The sequence below is a fragment of the Notothenia rossii genome (genome assembly GCF_949606895.1).
Source record: "Notothenia rossii genome assembly, chromosome: 3".
Taxonomy (NCBI): Eukaryota; Metazoa; Chordata; class Actinopteri; order Perciformes; family Nototheniidae; genus Notothenia; species Notothenia rossii.
In genome coordinates, this window is record NC_136901.1 from 34983867 (window position 1) to 35003934 (window position 20068).

A 20068-nucleotide genomic window follows, 5' to 3' on the forward strand; every position below is an offset into this window, starting at 1 on the left:
GAGAGCTTTTAACTAGAATAAGGCCCTGAAACACAAATTCAAAACGTAGTCAGTGGTTTTTATTTACTAAGAGACAACATACAGATTGTCATGACATCTGTGCATACTGTAAATACACAATAACGCTACAGGCACAAACACAATCATAGTACTTGTAGAGACACCCTGTTCTCCTCACAGTTCAATAAAAGAAACCTACACAATACTGGCCCAACGTTAACAACACGTTCTTGATACATCTTTTCTAACATGATTATTTATATTATTTTGTGGGGGATTTGGTTGCAAGATTAAAACTCCTGAGGAAATAAATATCTAAAAGCACCAGTACACATATTTAGTAATAACAGACTGGATTTTAGTCACTTAGGTCTGTTAAGTTTTCATGGTCCGGAGGTTTTAGGCAGTGAATTTAAAGCAGAAGGCAGTGGGGTCTTCCTGAGACACTGACAGATTACAGAAAGTCTGAGTACACAATGTGTTTAGGTGTGTTGGTACTATAATATACAGCATAAGTGAAGATACATAATAACCAGACAGCACAACATGGGTTCAATCAGGGGTGCGTTAAGTCTCTGCACTAACATCTCTCCTAGTGGATTATATGAATTAAAAAATATGTTTTTTTATGTAAAGCTCTAATAAGACACACTAAATAAAAATGATTTAAACGCAGCTAAGTGGCAAGCTACAACTATACTTCTTCCGTAAGACAATCAATGCCTCTTTAAAACTGTTATTCACGCAGGCATTCACATGTGTCGGTGAAGGGATTTCACATTAACAACTCAAATGTGTCGGTGAACACTTTCATGTCTTGCCTATTTATTCTTTCTAGTTTTCTTTTTCCTTGCACAGTTTTAATTGGTTCATTGTCAGTGTAGTGTCCGTACATAATTCCACTTATTTCTTTCTTCCTTAAACATGAAAAACGACCCAAAGGTATGAGAATCAACCATCTCTACACATCAGTCAAAAAAGAGTCTATTTTCGAATTAAGGCAATTAACAAAACATGTGCACCATTAACCAATACAATGTACAGATCAAACATCAGCTTTCACGTGTACACCTCCACAAGAGTAAAAAAAGTAGATGGTGTTGAATAGAAAAAAAGAAAGAATATCAACAAATTAACATATTAAAACTAACACAAGAACATCTGATATAAACAATTACAAAAGAAGAGAGGGAAACAATTCGGAATCAAAGTCACTTTTAAAAACTAAACACTGCACTTAGTGTACTTCACAACATGAAATGACTTGATCTGATTTTCTGCTTTGACAATTAAAAATACAGCTTTGGTGTGTTCAATGGATGACAGAGCAACATTTACAATGTGGCAACAAAAAGAACAAAAACCCAAAGAAAATGTGTTTTGGTAGCAATCACAGTGGAGTAAGAGTCTCTTGATAAAAATAAAAATATATGATGCTCTTACAGTAGGAGTTTGCCTGGAGTGTGTGAAGGAAGAGAAGCGGGATGATGATGAAAAAATTTGTGTTTAAGCATGTATTGACGAGTGGTAAGGCGCTAACCTTTCTTTATTGCACTTTTGAAAGACCCGCAGACAGAAACGTTTGAGGTCAAATGACTCTAAATACGTCATGTTATATTTGGCACAACATTATTGATTGATAGAAAACCAAATATGAAAGACAAAGTGTTGATCAGTAAATCCACTAACCAAAATTGTAAAAATGTGAGCACACCCACGTATACGTCTGCAAATGTCTGTTTATTCGGGGCAGGTGGGAGATAAAGACTTTAGCAGTCCGCTGATTTGTGGTTGTCTCCGTCCTCCTTGGACAGAGGAGACCTGGCTTCCTTCATTTCCTCTCCTTCATCTCCGCTCCCAATGCTTTTACCCATGGCAGGGTAAACAACTACGCAGAACTTCTGGCCCAAGTACGTCATCTTGTCTGGAAAAAGACAGTGACAAAGAGATTTAGTAAGTAAGTAAGTTAAACTTTATTTATATAGCACCCTTCTCAACAAAAAGTGCTTTACAGTATACAGTACACAATTCATAGTACAAGTATAAAATGTAGAATAAAAAGCATAAAACACAGCAGGTAAAACACAAGATAAAACACCAATGAAAAACGGCTACAAACACACCTCCTCCGGCGCCCCAAAGGCCTGTCGAAAAAATCTCTACTGAGACAGAGGCCTTTAGTGTCTGGGGGAGTTTATTCCAAAACCTTGGGGCCACCGCCTCAGAGGCACGGCCCCCCTTAGTTAGGACAGGTGCAGTAATGTATGAAGAAAAGTTCTAGATAATATTATACAAAAATACAATATTTCTGCCAATTCAGTATGAGAGGAGAACTAGGAGGCAATTAGCTTAGCTTAGCATAGAGACCAGAAACAGCTAGCCTAGCTAGTTTAAAATTATGCTTAGTAACAAGAATTGCTTCACCAAATAACTGGCTCCTTAACCCAAATTTGTCGTTATACATTTCTGTTAGAGTACTGGTATGGGCTTTAGAGGTGGTTGCAGGCATATATTTTGAATTATGGACACAGCCATGCTAGCTGTTTCCCCAAGCTTCCAGTCCTTATGCTAATCTAAGTCTCTCAAATGTTCCAAAAATGTTGACCAATTCTGTAGTCTTGCTCAATTAGATATAATGAATTTTTGTCTAGAATAATAAAACACATTTCACCATGAATGGTAAAAAAAACAACCAGCCTGTGATAAGCTAACTCACCAACAAAGTTGTTAAAGCACTGTGGCTTTTTGTCCCAGTAGATTCCCAGGAAATAAACGGGGACGCCAGTCAGCATGATGGCCAGGCCGATGCCACACACGACGGGTTCGGAATAAAGAGAGAAGATGAGCAAGAAGGCCCAGAAGACGAGGTAAATAACCGGCCAGATTAGGTTGATCTGGAGGAGAGAACAAAGAAATAATGCGTTACACTTAGGCAGAGACCATCACTTTATTATTTCTGTCATTTGTATAGTTTACAGACAAAGCTTAAATGTGGCAAAACCATAACATTCACACACCTTGATTGGTCGGTGCAGGTCGGGTTGAGTATATCGCAGGACGATCTGCCCGGCAACAGTGACTCCGTAGAAGAGGTAGTTGATGAAGCCCACATAATTGATGAGGGTGTACATGTCACTGGTGCACAGCATAAGTAGGGTGGACAGGCACTGAGGAAGAAGAAGAAGGAGAAAAAGAAGAGGAGGGTCAGAAAATAGGACGAATGCGGGTTGTACGCAGCTTCAGTGTTTATGTGAAGAAGATAATATACAAAGCAGTGTGTTGTTGAGGAAGGTACTCACAGTGAAGAGCAAAGCAGGGATGGGAGTGCAGCGTTTCACATGAATCATGGCTAGCAGCCTGGGCAGCTGGCCCTCTCTGGCTCCAGCGAAGAACAATCTTTGAAAAGAAAATTCCTTTAATTCATGTACAGTATTTAAGTCTGACACTACATGCACATAATGAAAATAAAGACTAGAAAGTGTAATGGATGGATTAAACATAAGGAAGCCTAGTCAATTTGGAGCCTATAACTTCTTCTTTATCTTAAAGTGGTTCTTGTGGAGTAGCTGACATAGTATGACCAATACATTGAAAGTTGTAATGGGACTAACTCACCTTGAAGAGGTGAAGAGGGAACCGTTGACTCCTCCAAAGGTGGAGAGAGCCACAGAGATGGGCATGATCCACGACATGACTCCCAGCAGCTTCTCACCGAACGTCTAGGATGGAGGGGTTGGAGGGTGGATGAAAGGAAGAAGACACAAACACGATGGTTACACTTCTATTTCCTCACTATAAACCAATGAATGACCAATACATGTATCTCACTAGAGGGCGTCATTCTCCTCCATAGGTGTCTGAAGGAAGTTACAAGACCACCTTTACTACATCATGCTTCGAGATACTCACCACTGCCACAGCGTTTGAGGCGAGCAGCTCCGCGGGGCTCATGGCCGTGACGTAGGCGATGTTGGCGAAGACGTAGACGAAGGTCACAAGGGGGATGGAGATGAAGATGGCACGGGGAAGGTTCCTGGAGACGATGGACACAGTCAGGTTTGGAAGACAGAATGGGTGGGAAGGTAAAGAGCAGTGACATGGGGGGGATTTGAAGCAGGAAATTAAACATGTTAGCTTAGGGCAGGTGTATTAATGGATGCCAAGGTTATTAAACAAAACATGGGATTGATGAGAAGACAGAAAATGCAGAGGAAATGAAGAAATAAACCATTCAATTGGACTTGAAATTTTTCTAGCAATCGCTCTGGGGATGATGTGGAGAATGTATCCCATGCTAAGTTAAATCAATTTCAAAGAGCTTAAGGGAAAGGGATTAAACTGGGAAGCTAATTTGGAATGCATCTGCTTAAAAGGGAATAGCTGCGTGGAGCTCTGTACTGTTGGAAGGTGGTTTTCTAGATACATGAGAAGCGTAATGAAGTGTCTTACACATAGGGGTCCACCAGCTCCTCTGTGACGTAGTTCAGGAAGTTCCACCCACCGTAGGCGAAGGAGCCTTGTAGGAACGCTAACGCTATCAAGCCCACATCATACTCCTGGAACGGCTCGAAGGCATTGGCTGGCTCCAACCAGTAGTACTCTCCTACGGGTGGAGAAGATGAGATTAGTTTGGTGCAGCAGCATTTTCAAATAGCAGAAAATCCACTCTCCCAGGTTTTCTGTGTCCCTTAAGTCTGTTTCTATGAGCCTATCAAACACAAGGAGGTCTGTTTCTTTGCTTTTAGGGTAAATAAATCCGTTTCCACTTAATTTCTATGCTTGCTGTGAGGTAACCCAGCTGAAAACCATCACCTAATTCCATCAGTGAGTGTAAAACAAGTTGCAAAACACATTGTGCTCATTCCCTGTGAAGTTTCTTTCTCCCTCCTTTCTCCTTTGTCATTACATTTTCCCCTGAAATCCCTTCTTCAAGCATATTTTCATAGAGCGTTAAAGTATGTCTACTCTCACATACCGTCCCTCGTGTACCCAGCCACTGAACTCTGTTCTTTTAACTTCAAACACTCGCACGGAAACCCCCGTTCTGTGGTTTCATGGGGCCTACTTTCTGTGGCCCCTGTAATAACTGTCCCTCAGCATTGTTGTGACAGCAAACCCACACAGGCGAGCGGATATAAGCAATGTGAGTGTAAACCAAAAGGGGCCCCAGAAACTCCCTGAACTCTTCAGATCCACGGGGAGTCCATACTGTCCCATGCAGTGACTGAAGAGGCCCTCGCTGACTTGCAAGTGTGACTTTTACAGGAGGGACAAATGATAGAAATGACTTACCCTTGCAGATCTGCACGAAGCCCATGATGATGATGAGGGCGAGGGCCAGCAGCTTGCCGGCGGTGAAGATGTCCTGAACTCTGGTGGCCCACCTCACACTGGAGCAGTTCACCCAGGTCAGAAGCACTGGAGAAAACACAGTCAAGTTAGTGATTATTTTACCCCTTAAAATCAAGTTCTCCTGTTATTTTCCTCTTAAATTAGCTTTAAAGTTGGCATAATTCCCAAATGCCATGCTGTCTGATATTTATACATTATATTCTGTACATTTCCGTGCACCGTTTGTTAGATTCAGCACGTTTTGGGCATTATTTTATATACATTTCCACTCAAATTTGGTGCCTATTTGGCTGATTCATATTGATGAGTCGGCACTGTCAAAAGGTTGGGAAATGATTATGTTATGAAGTTAAGTGATAGATAAAGGTTTATGTGTATTTGTTATTGATTTCGTAAAGGAACTTCATTGTTTTATTAGTAATTGTCTTTCCCAAGGGAATAAAACGCTTTTTTGTCACTTATAAACCTGCAAGACAGTTAAATTCAGGTCAATAACCGTGCGGTTTTCTTGGTGTGTGAAGATGTGGCACGTGTCTTAACATTGCACTGCAACGACCTTTGACCCTGCATCATGGCATTGAACTTCACCCGTTATCTCTCACAGTACACCTAATGTCTTACCTGCACTAGCTTTCTCTCTTTTGAAGTACAGCAGGTAGACATTCAGATACAAGTTTTTTTCCACCTCTAAAATAATAATACATCTTATAATTATATATTTTTATGATTTTTTAGTCCTTCATGGTTATTCTTTTTAATGTTGTATGGCAAACTCCACTCCTTTAGCATTAAAAAAGCAACAAAAAAAGCACCAAACATATTTGGAAAAGCCATTAAACTCGCTTCAAATGACAGACAAAGACATTGGATTGAACATGTACTGCTGGGTACAAGAGGCCAGTGGGTTCAGGCCAATAGGGTGCCATTAAATAATAGGCCTGTTTGACTCTTAGGGATTAAGTTGATCAAATTAAATGAGTCTGAGCAGAGCTGCCACTGCAGGAAACAAAAGCAGACGCAGACGATCAGACATGCATGGGTCTGTATGAAGTTGTAGAGACGTATCCTTGTGGTTTGTGGTTAGTTACTGGGGCTTTTGGAGAGGGTGAAGGGGAAAGTTGTAAGCTCAACATCCTGCAGCGTCATTACAAATGAGGCGCAGAGCGTGCTGCTTTTACAACCCCCCCGGAAATCTGACATTTTGAACACACCGGCTTATGATTTGTCTAGCCTATACACGCAGACATAGTAAACAAAATACAACTGAGTCCCCTCCTAATCCTTTCCGCCTACTGACAGGCTGCGAGTAAACACCTGAGGATACATTCAGTGAGACGAGGGAGGGGGGGGGGGGGGGGGGGGCGCTCAGCTGTTCGTAAGCTGAGTATACAAAATGTGTGTATGGAAACTTGCTGAGTTAACCTCGAGCTTGCTGGAAAACATGACAGTTATGACCTCGCACTCTGCAGACGGACCCCAGGGAGAATCCCCCCCCGCCTGTTTTTGAAATGGTACACCTTTCACATTGAAGCGCCTGCCAGTGACCGGCGGAATCTGGTTCGGTCCTTAAATCTGGACTGGATTGGTGGGTAAATATGTAAGGTTATATCCTGCACTCTATTATATACAAATCTGCCAGGGATCGGATTTAGGAAATCGCAGAAATGTCAAGCAACAACAACAACAACAACAACAACAACAACAACAACAACAACAACAACAACAACAACAACAACAACAATGAGATCAGAGTTGAGGAAAATGGCTAACCTCTAACTCACTTTTACTCCTGAACAACAACATCAAAACAGGGTGAAACATATTTTTACTGAAAACTGCCTGACATCACCTGTCAAATGGACTTCTTTCTAACAGCTGAAAGCAAACCAGTCATAACTGCTAGCGGTTCATGTCAGAACTAAGTTTGTTTTGCTTCAGTCGGTTATGTAACTGGGACATACAAAGACAGGTAAAAAGAGGTCAACATTTCTAAGCCTAACAAAGAAAGCCTTCAGATGGATTTAAAACGTGTTATTACCATCGTTAGAATGTTTGTCTGTAGGTAAGCCGAAATTCTCAGAAGCATGCCAGAAGGTTTTAATGAAACTGGAAGAAAGTCAGGTGCAAATGCATGTGCAAAATAACAGGTCACATCAATCTATCCTGCTAAAGGGCGACAGTATTTATGAATGACAGATTTTCTTTACAAAACTCTAATATCTTCCTGCTAATTTCATTTGAACTTTACCAAATGTGATACATTTGCACTCGACATGAAATCTATTGCAATGTTTTTGAGGTACCCTTCTGACCGACTAACGCCATTCTTTCTCTGGCGTAGATCATTACAGTAAGTAGTGGATCTCTTGGCTCGCTGCGTACAAATGAGTGTGTTGTAGTGCATGCCTTTGGAAAGTGAGATTTCCACTTATTCGAGCCAAACAGGGCGGCCAACTGAGCCCATCTGCCAGTGAACAGCATGTCACAAGGCAGCCTTTCCAAACCCCTTGGAGATCAGTATGAGGGAGAAAAAACACGTCTTTTTACGGAAGATCTCTGACCCCGACCACCTGCATGCAACAGCCCGTTTCTATTTTAACTCAGCATTATTTTGTGGGAAAAATGTACAAACATTTGAAAAAAAAGGACCTGTTTGTTTTCCCTCTGCAAACATGCGTCATTATTCCCTCTCTAAATGTAGTGTATTTATTCAACAGGTGAGAAGAGAACAGTGGTGTTTTGTAATTCTCTGCAAAGTTCACAGCAATGCATAAACACACATACAATACACACACTCTTCTCCAGAGTCCAGAGCTGTCTGTCTCTCTATCTGAAGGCTGCCTGCAGTATGTGGTCGGTGTGTGTGAACCGAGGGATTTGAATGGACCAGTGTGATGTCAGCAGCAACACGTTTACCCATTGTCGCTACAGATTCACTGCTCAGTGCTAACACGTCTCAGCGGCTATGCTATCCTGTATTAGATGGCCTCTGAATGACAGACGAGCTTCAGGGAATACACTGGGACATAAGCAGGAACATTCAGCCATCTGCTGCTTGCAAACATAACTTGCAAACAGCTTTGAGGATGAAACTGAATCCTACAAGCATGAGCTACGATTACATTTGTTCAGCAACCTGTTTCAAAGTGTTTACCTGTCTATGTGTCAGAAAACTAAAGTGCAATCTTGGACCCCTTGGCAGTTTTTCAACATGTCAGCCAGTCTCGACATGCACACTCAAAACAGAACTTTGAGTCTTTTTTTCTATTTCATGAGGCTACTTGAACTCTCTTATATAATCAAAACCGAATCTACTGTATGTTGAGCCAATAGCTGCTTCAGCATTACATTTTTAAAAGGGAAATAATTCAATTTGTAATATTTTTCTTATATTTGAGAGTCAAAGTGTAACTCTTAGAAATTAGGTTCATAAGATACCAATATATTTAACTTAACCATAACAAATGTAAGAATGCTGTTGTAGTTATTAGCAGGTATTTTGGCAGAAAACAATGGAAAGTTTGTCAGTGACAAATATATATATATTCTGCTACACAAACACTGTTACTATTTCAAAATGTATTTTTACATGTATTGTTTTCCCTCTTGGAAACAAGTTGAAACCATTTCAATGAAACCATCCAAGGAACATCCCGCCCCTTGTTGGTTGAAATGTTTGCAACACAGGGATATTTTGTCGCTGTCCCGTTAAATGTTCTGATCTTTTTCTCCATGAGAAAGCAAACTATTCCTTTCATGCTCTCATGAATCCACCAGAGACAGAGTGTTGCCATACAGGAAAACAAGAAATACAGCAAATAATTTGGACTTTTGGCTTACATTTTGGTATAACATTGCTCTAAATACCTGTGATAAATATTCCTATTATGATAATGACTCATGCCTGACACCCACAACTGGTCACACTTGTACCGTTTACATTACATGTCACTTGTTAGACACTTTTATCCAAAGTGACTTACATTACTGTAGGCAATCCCCACAGGAACAATTCGGGGTGAAGTGTCTCAGGGACACAACAACATGCTGACTGCAGTGGGGTTTGAACCTGTGCTCCCCTGATCCGAACACCAACGCAAAACCCACTGCACCACACACCTCCCTGACAGAGCCTGAATTGTTATGTTCTTATCTAGCATAGTTGGGCATCAACATCTGCACGTGTTGGTGTGTAAACATCTGTATGACTCACAGAGGCAGACGGCAGCCAGCAGACGCAGGCCGTTCTCCGGAGGGAAGCAGGTGGGGAAGAGAGGCTGCAGGACGTAGTTGGAGAACGTCAGCGCGATCACGGCCTGATTGGTCGGGTAGATCACCAGCACGGCGATCCAGAGGCGCAGGAACCTGAGAGAAAAAGGAGTTACAAAAGGTTACAAACACAGAAGCATGGGAGGAACAGCAGGGGGGGAGAAGAGGAGGAAACACATCACAAAGGCACATGGCACGTATACATCCTTCCATTTACTGACTCTCATTCAAAGCACTTTGTTTTGGGTCGAATTTATTTGCTTGACCTCTCATAGTATTAGCCAAACACGCTGTTGTACAGTATGGCTTTGAATTAACACTTTTGATCTGTTCAATTTTTATGTTTTAGGACAGGATCAAAAATATGGAGAGATATACTGTAGCACCGAGACAATGATTTATGGATCTACAGCTGACAAATCACTAACAATTTTTCGTAATCAATCGATAATTTTAGTCAGTTATAACGCATAAAACCGGTTCCAGGCGTTTTTTTTTGTTTTTTTTGTCATTTAAAATTAAATATCTTTAGGTTTTTCAGAAAATTAAGCTATTTCAAATGTCACCTTGGACTATAGGAAATCATGAGGCGTATTGTTTTGCCATTTTTTCGACAGATATATTGAATTCTCATGACAAATCAAACGGGAAAACCCATGCTCTTAGTGTGATTCTGATATGGAAACTTAATGGCTCATACCATACTAAGTGATCAGGTCTGTGCATTCATTTCCAGTAATAAGCACATGTGATTTCCCCTAATAATTAAGTTTAATGTCAATAATGTCATTTCGTTTAGACCTACAGCAGTTAACAACTCTGAGAAAATGTCAGCTGGGTGCCTAGTTAAAGTGAAGTGATGGCTGATATTACTCAGTGTGTGTTCGCTGTGGTAGAAACGGACAGGATGAGTCACAAACTGATGCAAGCCGTGTCAATAGTGACACAGATTGGCCGCTGGAGCGTGGTGGGGGGGGAGATGAGATGTGGGAGATCATGAGGGTTTAGCTAAGTTCAGCAGGAGAAACCAGACGAGTGGTTTTTCCACCAAATTCCCTGAAAGCTTATCGAGGGATCATTACACCTGACTGAGTTAACAGGCTTATTTGTCACTGGAATGCGTGTGTGTTTAATGTAAAACATGTATATTTAACGCAGGTGGACGCCTTGTTTTAGGCAAAAGCGGGAAAAAGTAACATTAAACATACTTTCTTTTAACCTACATTTTTTGCCTATTTTAGTACACTTCCCAGGGGAGTTATTGTACTTTTCACTATACGTGTATTATACTATGTTATTATAAACCACTTAATTAACCATGACTAAACTTTTTCTAAATTCTATAATCGTCCTTCAGATTTGGAACAAATAGAGGATTTCGAGGCATGAGCCACATTGATTTATCTTTATATATCCCTTTATCACAAACCCGGTCTAACCCCCCTAACCCAATGAGTCCTTTCCATCTGTATATTAGTCCATATACGGCGCATAATGTCCGACACAACAAAGGGCTTTGTACATGAAACGCTGTCCATTCAAGTCATGTTTGAGTTTACAACTTTACGAGCTCTTTCTTGGAAATCGCCATCGCCTAGCAGCGACAAAGTGACATAGCTATTTCCTTTACCGTTACTGACCTATACAGCGCACATACCTACTTCCCCCCAGGCCCAAATTGAACACATAGGCATGAAAGGAGAATGACAACAGAAAACAAACACCGCTTGAACACGGTTTATTTATCCTAGCCGGCGTGTATTGATAGCTACAGTACTGTACAAAGGGACGAAAACAATGATTGGCTGTTTCGTCTGGTTGAATTCCTCTCCCAAAATACCCCGATAATATGTACCCTTGTGATATTTGAAAAAAACAAAACAATGGTCTAATCTGTGTTTACAGTCTGGGCAAAGGCACAATGTGTGAAACTACGCGAGCAAACAGCATTGTTTTTGTTGGCGATCAACCTAGCGTGGTTCCTAAGAGTTAACTATAAGCTAAGTATTTATGGATCAATGGAAGAGATGTATGGGAAAACCAGTTGATATAAATACTACCCAGCGGACATAAGTAACTGTCTGAGTTATTTTGGCTGTCTGAGCATCTACTGTTCAAACATCCGAGTCAGTATTTGCTCCAGGTTTATAAAGCAATAAGACCCCCCTCTTTGGATCAAGATGTCTGACCTGAATGAGCGGGCTTATCCACCAGGATAAGGAGAAGAATCTAGACATGTTGGTATGCTCACCTAAATCCATGTCAAATTAACTTTAAGAGAGGCTGCTTCTTTTATAAAAGTGGCTCATATTCTTATTAGACAGCAGTTTTGACCCGGGGGTTTATCAAACCTCCGTGAACTGAGAATCAGACAAAAGGTTTTTCCTTAAAAATACGATGTTTGACCACAAAAACTTCCGTTATTTCAAAAAATGATGCCTGAAATGAAAATGTAATTATTATGAAAACAGCGTCTGTGTATTGCTAATGACACGCGGTGATCAAGTGGAGACAAACCACCAGATTGAAATCTCTAAATGTTAAATAAAAAACACCTCACAAACTGTTTCCTGTATATCTAACCTATTATCACAACTCTGCTTACTCCTGTTAGATGTCAGCTGCTTCGATGTATCCCCTTCCTGACTCATATCCCACCTTAAAATGCCATAGGAAAACACACACTCTTTCTAAGTAAGTCCATGACTGAATGTCTCACCCTGCCAGCCCTCCGAAGATGTCCTTCACGTAGGAGTAGTCTCCTCCAGATTTGGGGATGGTGACGCCCAGCTCGGCGTAGCACAGCGCCCCGATGGCCGTGATGACCCCCGTGACGATCCAGACGATGAGGGCCATGCCCACCGAGCTGGCGTTCTCCATCACTCCCTTCGGACTGACGAAGATACCTGAGCCGATAATGTTACCTGGTGGAAGGGAGAGAGGAGGCGTGTCAGGTTACAGCGGAGCGGATTATAAAACAGGTTGTCGTCAGAAGGGTTGTGAGAAGCTAAGTGTTTAAAGCGGGTTAGTTGTCATGTTATTGCTTCACAGCCTGGATTACAAACTAGAAGAGTGGGGTTTGAAAAAGGATCGCATTCATGAGGCAGGGAGTTAAAAACATGCAGTAGCATTATGGGAAATGTAGGATGTAGTATTTTGGTGCTTCACCCACTTTGGCTAATACAAATTAAAACATTTCCACATCTTCTTTGCTGAAGTTGACCATCATTAAAGAAACGTCTCAGCCAAACGGCTCGCTGCACCCGCGCTGCGAGGGGGACCCAAGTTCCCATCAGCAAAAACACGTGGGTTTGCTATCCTGTCTCCAAAATGGTGGAATGAGCTCCCCATTGAAATCAGGACAGCAGAAAGCTTACACATCTTCCGGCGCAAACTGAAAACTCATCTCCTTCGACTCCACTTCAAGCGATATAACTATTAACAAAGCACTTATATACTAACAAAGGACTGGCTTTTCTAAAGCCAGTTGAGTAGCACTTGAAATGTTTGGCTCTATGAAACCTGATGTACTTGTATGATTCGGTTTTCTTCAAGGTTGTATCTTCTTGGTTGAATGCACTTATTGTAAGTTGCTTTGGATAAAAGCGTCAGCTAAATGTAATGTAATGTAATGTGTCTCTTGCAAGACTCACTACTGTAGATTTCAATGAGATCTGCTCTCATGTCTAGGTATTGAGTAAGAGCACGGAGGAAATGAGCCTAGCTTAGCATAAAACTAGAAACATGAGGAAACAGCTGGCATAACTCGAAGAAAAATTGCGCCCTTTAATGTTTTTTTGTGACCTCAGCAGACAGATGGCATCAAACCTGGCGACCTGCCTGAGACAACAAACTTCCAGGAAATCACTCTGACTGTTAACCACAATTAAATAGTCGCTGCATAAAACCACAAACCTGTTTTTTAATCCACCAAAAATAAACAACAGTTACAACATGTTAATCAATTGTTTGATTAACATGTTGTAACTGCTGTTTATTTGAAAGCAGCTGAGCTATCAGGCAAACGTGTAATCTGCTGATTTAGCACAGAATTATTAGTAGATGGAGCAAGACAGGGAGTGGTGTGAAAGAGTGCAAGGAGGAAGGAGGGTTGTCTGCCCTGACAGACCCAATGAGCATCAGAGTGCCAGGCATTTCACACCACAGCTGAGAGATGGAGGGACAGAGAGTTTGGGTTCTGGTCCAACATGAAAGATATCGCCATGCACTCCCAAATGTTCGATTAGGCTACAACGAAGACGAAGTTAGCGAGACTCCAATCACTGGGTTGACGGCGCTATAAACCAACAGCTAATAAAAAAAAGCGTCAGGGTTAAAGGTGGAAGGTTTTGAATTATAACTGGATGATAGGATAAGTGGCCTTTAACAGCACAGTACAAAAGTCAAAGATATGAATGACACTAAGCCTGCAGAGTAAAAAAAAGTGCAGAGATTGCATTATATCTTACTACAACTTGCAATAAACTACAATACATAACTTGCAGCTATATATGCAGGCAGGTGTGAGGACATAAAAGTGGTGGTTAACATGTTTTAATATGACATTTTTATACTAATGGTTGCTTCTCAATTGGATGATTTGCTGCCGTTATTATACTCTTGAAAATCTCTATTCTCTGGAGAAATCTTTGGGGTTTGAGCTATTAGACATGCACATCTGGATTTCATTGCATCTTCAGGATTCTAAAATCATTAAGGTATTAAATCTAAAGATTAGGTCAGATTAGAAAAAATCCTTGCAGACAAACACATTGAAATGGAATAGCAGCATCAATCCCCCAAGGGAGAAGACTTCACTCTGCTTTCTCAGATCGGTTCAATCTAAAGAAGAATGTGCACATGTGTCCGAAGCATGACGGCGTGCTATGGGTTTAAAGAATCCATATGCATCAGTGTCTGGCTCACTTATGTAACTCCAGCTGCAGGTAATAGGTAAAAGAGACGGCCAGCAAAGCATCACACACTCCTGATGTCGACATGTTAATGGCTGCTGTGGTCTTCAGTGCATGACCTTTGACCTGAAACAAAGCAGCTATGCATTGACTCAGCACTTTCCTCAGTGGCAAACTCCCTGCTAAACTTCTGCAACTAACGTTTGCAGAAGCAGATAAAGGTCAATTGCTGCCACTGGTTGAAATTAGTCAATATTTTGACTTTTATGTAAGGGTTTGCTTTTTATACGCGCAAGCACACGTGCACGCTTGCATCGTGTGTTCGTGTCATTAGGCGTGAGAGACATGCTGACTGTGTGGAATCTCCTCAGGTTTCCTGTTCTTGTGCTCGTTTTGACATCCTTCTGACTCCAAGCAGACAGGGAACCGAAAAAACAAACTCTTTTTGACTTGAATTCAGGCCTTGTTTGTATATGTTTAAGAAGCAGAGAATAAGAAGTCTAAAAGTTCAAATCTCTCATGGCAGCGTGCATCACAACTACCCTCATGTATCTTATTTCTGGGTCTTTTTACAAATGTATGCAGACTCTTTTAGCACAGGATATTTTGATATCCTCCATTGTTATCGGATCGTTTATTCACAAAGGAAGGGGCCTGGTCTCAGACATGCTCTGTGAGCACATTTATGTTCTTCTCTGACTTTGTTTCATGCCTCCTGATAGAAACAGGCTAAGGCTCCTCTTCAGACTTCACACAATGTATACTTCAAAGTCTCGTACAGCTCTCGGGCTATCTCAGATCCTATCCATTATCTCGTATATTGCATATTTGCTGTTTTTCGTTACTACCTGGTCAACTTAAAGGCATTTACATTATCATTTAATCTGCCAATCACATTCACAATTTAGTCTAGAAATGTAAGGATGTAGCAAAAATGGAGGCACACTATAGGATATACATTTTGCATCATCTTTCAGCCGCTCATACCCGTGTCACCACGTAACGCTAACCCTTTCAACAAGCATGAGAGTGTTTGTGCTGCATTATGATAAAACCCTGATCAGACTTTAGAAAGCCCTCTATGATTAGTTCTTGCATTTCCACCCGCCGTTAAATCCTTGTTCAAACAGCCACCAAGCTGGGGCAACCTGCTGCTTGGCCTTCAGCCACACACTCACAGACTCCGCAGGAACCGTGTGCATGTGTGTGTGTGTGTGTGTGTGTGTGTGTGTGTGTGTGTGTGTGTGTGTGTGTGTGTGTGTGTGTGTGTGTGTGTGTGTGTGTGTGTGTGTGTGTGTGTGTGTGTGTGTGTGTGTGTGTGTGTGTGTGTGTGTGTGTGTGTGTCATTACACTAAAGCAATTTACAACAAGGAAGCAATTTACGAGACAGAGGGGTGTCATCAAGACTTCTGATTGCGGATGTAAAACATAAAAGCTACTCGTATGGAATAAAGCTCAAGGATTGATAAAAGTGAATTTGTGGAGTAATGTAATGAGAGGGCACGGACTGGAGCTCAGACACGGCTAAGCCAGACGAGCTAATAAAACAGCGTTATCAGGGTGGGGCATTTTTTTCTCCAAGTGGACAAAAGTTCACTTCTAATCCCAATCCCCCGCCTTGCACGTGCTGGATTTATGTGTGTGAGTGATAAGTACCTGTACTGTACAATAGGCCATAAAAAACGTTTGATGTTCTCGTGTGCTCGGCCCTTTTCATGGAAACCCAGCGGGGCATGTTCACAACCAGAGGATCAGACGAGTCTCCTGACCTGGACTCTCTCCCACATGACAATGTGAGCCGGGGGGGCATGAATGAGTGACTCACTCAAGGACGAAAAATCTGGTGACTGCACCTACAGTATGGACTGTGCTCGGCTGTAAAGAAAGGCTCTAAGGTGGCACGAGTCGCTGCCAACATGTTTCTTAATCGGCAGCTGATGAATGGAGAGTCAAATGCTTTATCAATTATATTATCTACGTGTTGTTGTAAAGATACGATCAAGTGTGGGGCAACAAAGAGGAATGTTGGCGGAATCACATTCTCATATATTCTTGCAACTATCTCAGATCCTAGAAAGGTGTGAAAGTGTACATTTAGTTGGTTAAGCTTAACGTAAACTGAGCTACTTAAAGCATAGTTGAAATGAGGCCTCAAGTGTAAAACCTCAAGGATGTAGGCAGTAAGTTACCAAGTACAAAGCCTTCTGCCAAGGTTGCTCTTCATCTCTCCCTCATCCTCCCTTTTCCCCAGCTCCTGTCCTGTCTTTCTCTCGGGACTTCCCATGTGCAGACAATCTCACTCTGCCTTCTTTCATCCCGTTACCCTGGAAACGCACGTTCCGATGAGTCATCCCCACCCTTTTCTTCACCATGCCAAGGTCATCCGAAGACCACACACACTCACCTGGACAACCTGTGCCATATATCCTCCTGCATGCGCCCACTGACCCATCTGTCTCCTGATGTTGTTATTTCTGCTTGTTTGTAGTCTGTATTGAATTCTCCTCTGTTCAGCCCTGCTACTGCATGTGTGTCCTTTACCCCCAAGATCTCATTGGATAAGAGGTTGGATTATTGACCAAGTGGTGTTGTTTTGGAGGATTTGATCAAACAAAGATGTTTTTCTTAAATCTGGAGTAAACAAAATTGTCCTCCTGCAATTTAGGCATTACACAAGTCCGTATTGTAAAACAAAATCTATGTAATTCCTTAAGCCCTGGTACAAAGTCGAACTGGAACAATTAATGTATTAATAGGGCAACCGATTTAGCGCTTGTGATTAAGAAATCGTAATTCCACAAAACTGAGAGGCTTGCAAAAGACTGAAAAACCCTGGCTACTACATTTCCCACAATGCAAATCAAATGTACTCTAATGATACCACTAGGGCTAATTTATCAGATTTCAAAGACCCCCTCCAGAGCTACATAAGAAATAAAACAACTTAGTACCACATGAGCTTCATTTATAACAATAGTTGGAATGTCTCTTTAAGATTTTTATCTCTGGTGCTACAAGCCAATTTATGACTGTCCACTGTCTCCAGCCATCACACTGTGTCCAGATTAGTCATGTGAGCCTACAAATGGCTCTGAATGTTCCTAATCTCCAACATCAGAGCCGAGTGAGGGTGACGACATCACCATCCCTGGCCAGGCAAAGAAATGATGACATCTGACGATGACCTATTAAGGGGGGGGGGGGGGGGGGGGAATCCCAGGGCAGCTTTTACACCCCTGATCACAATCACACTGAAACACAGGTGGCAGCACCCACTCCTCCATATTTGCATTTTCTCCATCCGTCTCCTTACATCCCTCACCATCAAATATGCTTTTTATACTTTCCAAGAGGCACAAATGAACTGCAAAGGCAACATGGAAGGGGATATTGAAGCTTGGGGGTGAGTTAGACAACTGTTAGCACCATATGGCAGAATTGGCGGACTGATCACTTACCAACGATGATTCCGCAGGCGCTCACAAGCCCGATTTCCTTCTTGAGCGCCACTCCACCTCCCGACTCCTCTGCGGCAGCATCCTTTGCAGAGCCCGACGTGCTGCTCCTCTGTCTGGCACCGTCTGTCATTTTGATGGCTGGAGGTTTATTATTTGGGTTATGTTTTAATCTTCTTATGCAGCACACACCACGTTAAGCTTGTCTCGCCTGGAGCTCAAGCGTATCGTGTGTGCGTAAAACCACGTAGGACGTGCCGCACTTATCTGATGAGGAAAGTTATTGCGTTGTCAGCAACTTGTGACAAAAAGGTGTGCAAATCTAAAGTGTAATAAATGTAGTGGTAAATATAGTTTCCTGCCTTCCGGTGTCATAGGTTGCACTACAGCTCCCAAACTAAATATTCCGATTATTGAGCCAAAAGCACATATTCCAATGACATCCCTTAAAAGTCATACAAAGAAATAACTCCTTTGTTTCTGAAACAGCAGGAGCAACAACAAAAAAAGATGTCAATTAAAAAAAAAACTCTCAGTGCTTCCTCGTTCCAGGTGTGAGCTGAAAAGACATCGCTTCACAAAATTGGCCTCATACACATCCGACCTGTGTTTGGTTAGGACAGGAGAGCTTGTATTCGAGTAGATATACATGGGGTCCTTCATATAGTACAGTAGCGCCGCCCTCTTTCACAGCCGCACCCCCTCCACCCGCCCAAACCGTCACCTTCTCCAAACGCAGGGCTTGTTTTTCGTGTTCTGTCTCGACCAAGAACATAACACCTCCCATCTCCGTCCCCAAACATCAGCTGTTCCTCCCGCTGCTGCTGCTCCACTGTACATCTTCCACTGACAGAAATCCCCAAACATGGCAGCCTAGGTTGCATCTGCCTTTCTCTCTCTTTCTTGTTCTCTCACCCTTTTGCTTTATTTACTCACACACAGGCACAGAGGTTTTCTCATTCATTCACACTTAATATTCAAGATGCAGCAGAGGCCAGTCTATTTTTAGCCCTGCAAGTCACTATGATGAGAGACTGCTGATGCGTTTCCATCCATATGTACTAACACTATTCCCAAACCCATTCTGATAGTATAGGTTGTTTTTTATATGCCTATGGTATGAGAAAGTACTTCTACTTTTCGATCTTGAGTCACTACTGAATTGTACTTAAATATATTGAAGTAAAACATGTTCAGCTAAACAGTTATTAATCAGTATAGTTATCTAAAAGGGGATTAAGGTATACTTAGAGTAAAAATGTACATTATTAAAGTACATATAAGCAAAAAAAGTGATTACTTAAGTTTATTTTACTGCATCTTAATAGTGTCTCTAAATAGCACAACTTGAATGCATGAAGAATATCTCCAATAGCATTTAAGATATACAATATTTGTAGTACATTGAAAATAGCACACTTTTAGTATGTCAATCAAGTTGCCATATAAGTATATACTTCAATTAAGTGTACTTCAGTGTACCTCCCCCCTGGGATTACATCTAACTTCCTGTTCACTTTCTGTATCACCACGATATAGATTACAGCTGTTACTGATAGGTTTTGCATTTTGCTCAAGGCTTCTCCAGCTGTTAGGGCGAGGGGCCTTGAACCCGAGTCCTTCAGTTCATGTCCGACACATTTAGCTTTATCAGCATCTGAGATTTCATAGGAAACCTCAGATTCACCTGAGAGACCCTATGCTTCCTGAACAACTGTTCACTCATGATAGTGAGCGCTGAACAAAAGGCAGCAGTTACATAACTAATAATCTCAGAAAAACTGAGAGACTGAGAGACACACACACACACACACACACACACACACACACACACACACACACACACACACACACACACACCCACACACACACGCACACACACACACACACACACACTAAGTGAGCAAAACAAGTTCACCTGACTCTCCTCAAAAGACTACACTGAAAGGCAGCTTTCATGCTTGTGCCACTAAATCTGGACAACATTGGAAAGGTTTGGTTATCACTAAGTGTACCTGGTCAGTGAGGCAGGAAGGTGTACACACTGCTCACTCACAGTACACATGCTTGACCATTAGG

At 41.8% G+C, this 20068-nt stretch overlaps 1 protein-coding gene across 1 annotated transcript; it reads right to left on the reverse strand.

Annotated features, from left to right (window-relative positions):
* Nucleotides 1-37: 37 nt before the first annotated feature.
* On the reverse strand, nucleotides 38-18623 carry slc7a8a (solute carrier family 7 member 8a). The gene is made up of 11 exons (XM_079669189.1): nucleotides 17993-18623; nucleotides 12341-12545; nucleotides 9566-9717; nucleotides 5293-5418; nucleotides 4450-4603; nucleotides 3910-4033; nucleotides 3616-3719; nucleotides 3300-3396; nucleotides 3018-3167; nucleotides 2717-2894; nucleotides 38-1924 (listed from the first exon to the last, which is right to left on the reverse strand). Exons 1-11 carry the CDS (start codon nucleotides 18120-18122, stop codon nucleotides 1770-1772), a joined length of 1575 nt encoding a protein of 524 aa, XP_079525315.1. The 5' UTR covers nucleotides 18123-18623; the 3' UTR covers nucleotides 38-1769.
* Between the last annotated feature and the right edge of the window lie 1445 nt (nucleotides 18624-20068).

Excerpts from the sequence above, each read along its gene's own strand:
- slc7a8a (XM_079669189.1), bottom strand. The coding sequence starts at position 18,122 with ATGACAGACGGTGCCAGACAGAGGAGCAGCACGTCGGGCTCTGCAAAG. Across the intron at positions 9,718-12,340 it reads ATCTTCGGAGGGCTGGCAGG|GTTCCTGCGCCTCTGGATCG; the intron begins GTGAGACATTCA and ends TTTTTCTCTCAG. Across the intron at positions 4,604-5,292 it reads CTTCGTGCAGATCTGCAAGG|GAGAGTACTACTGGTTGGAG; the intron begins GTAAGTCATTTC and ends CTCCACCCGTAG.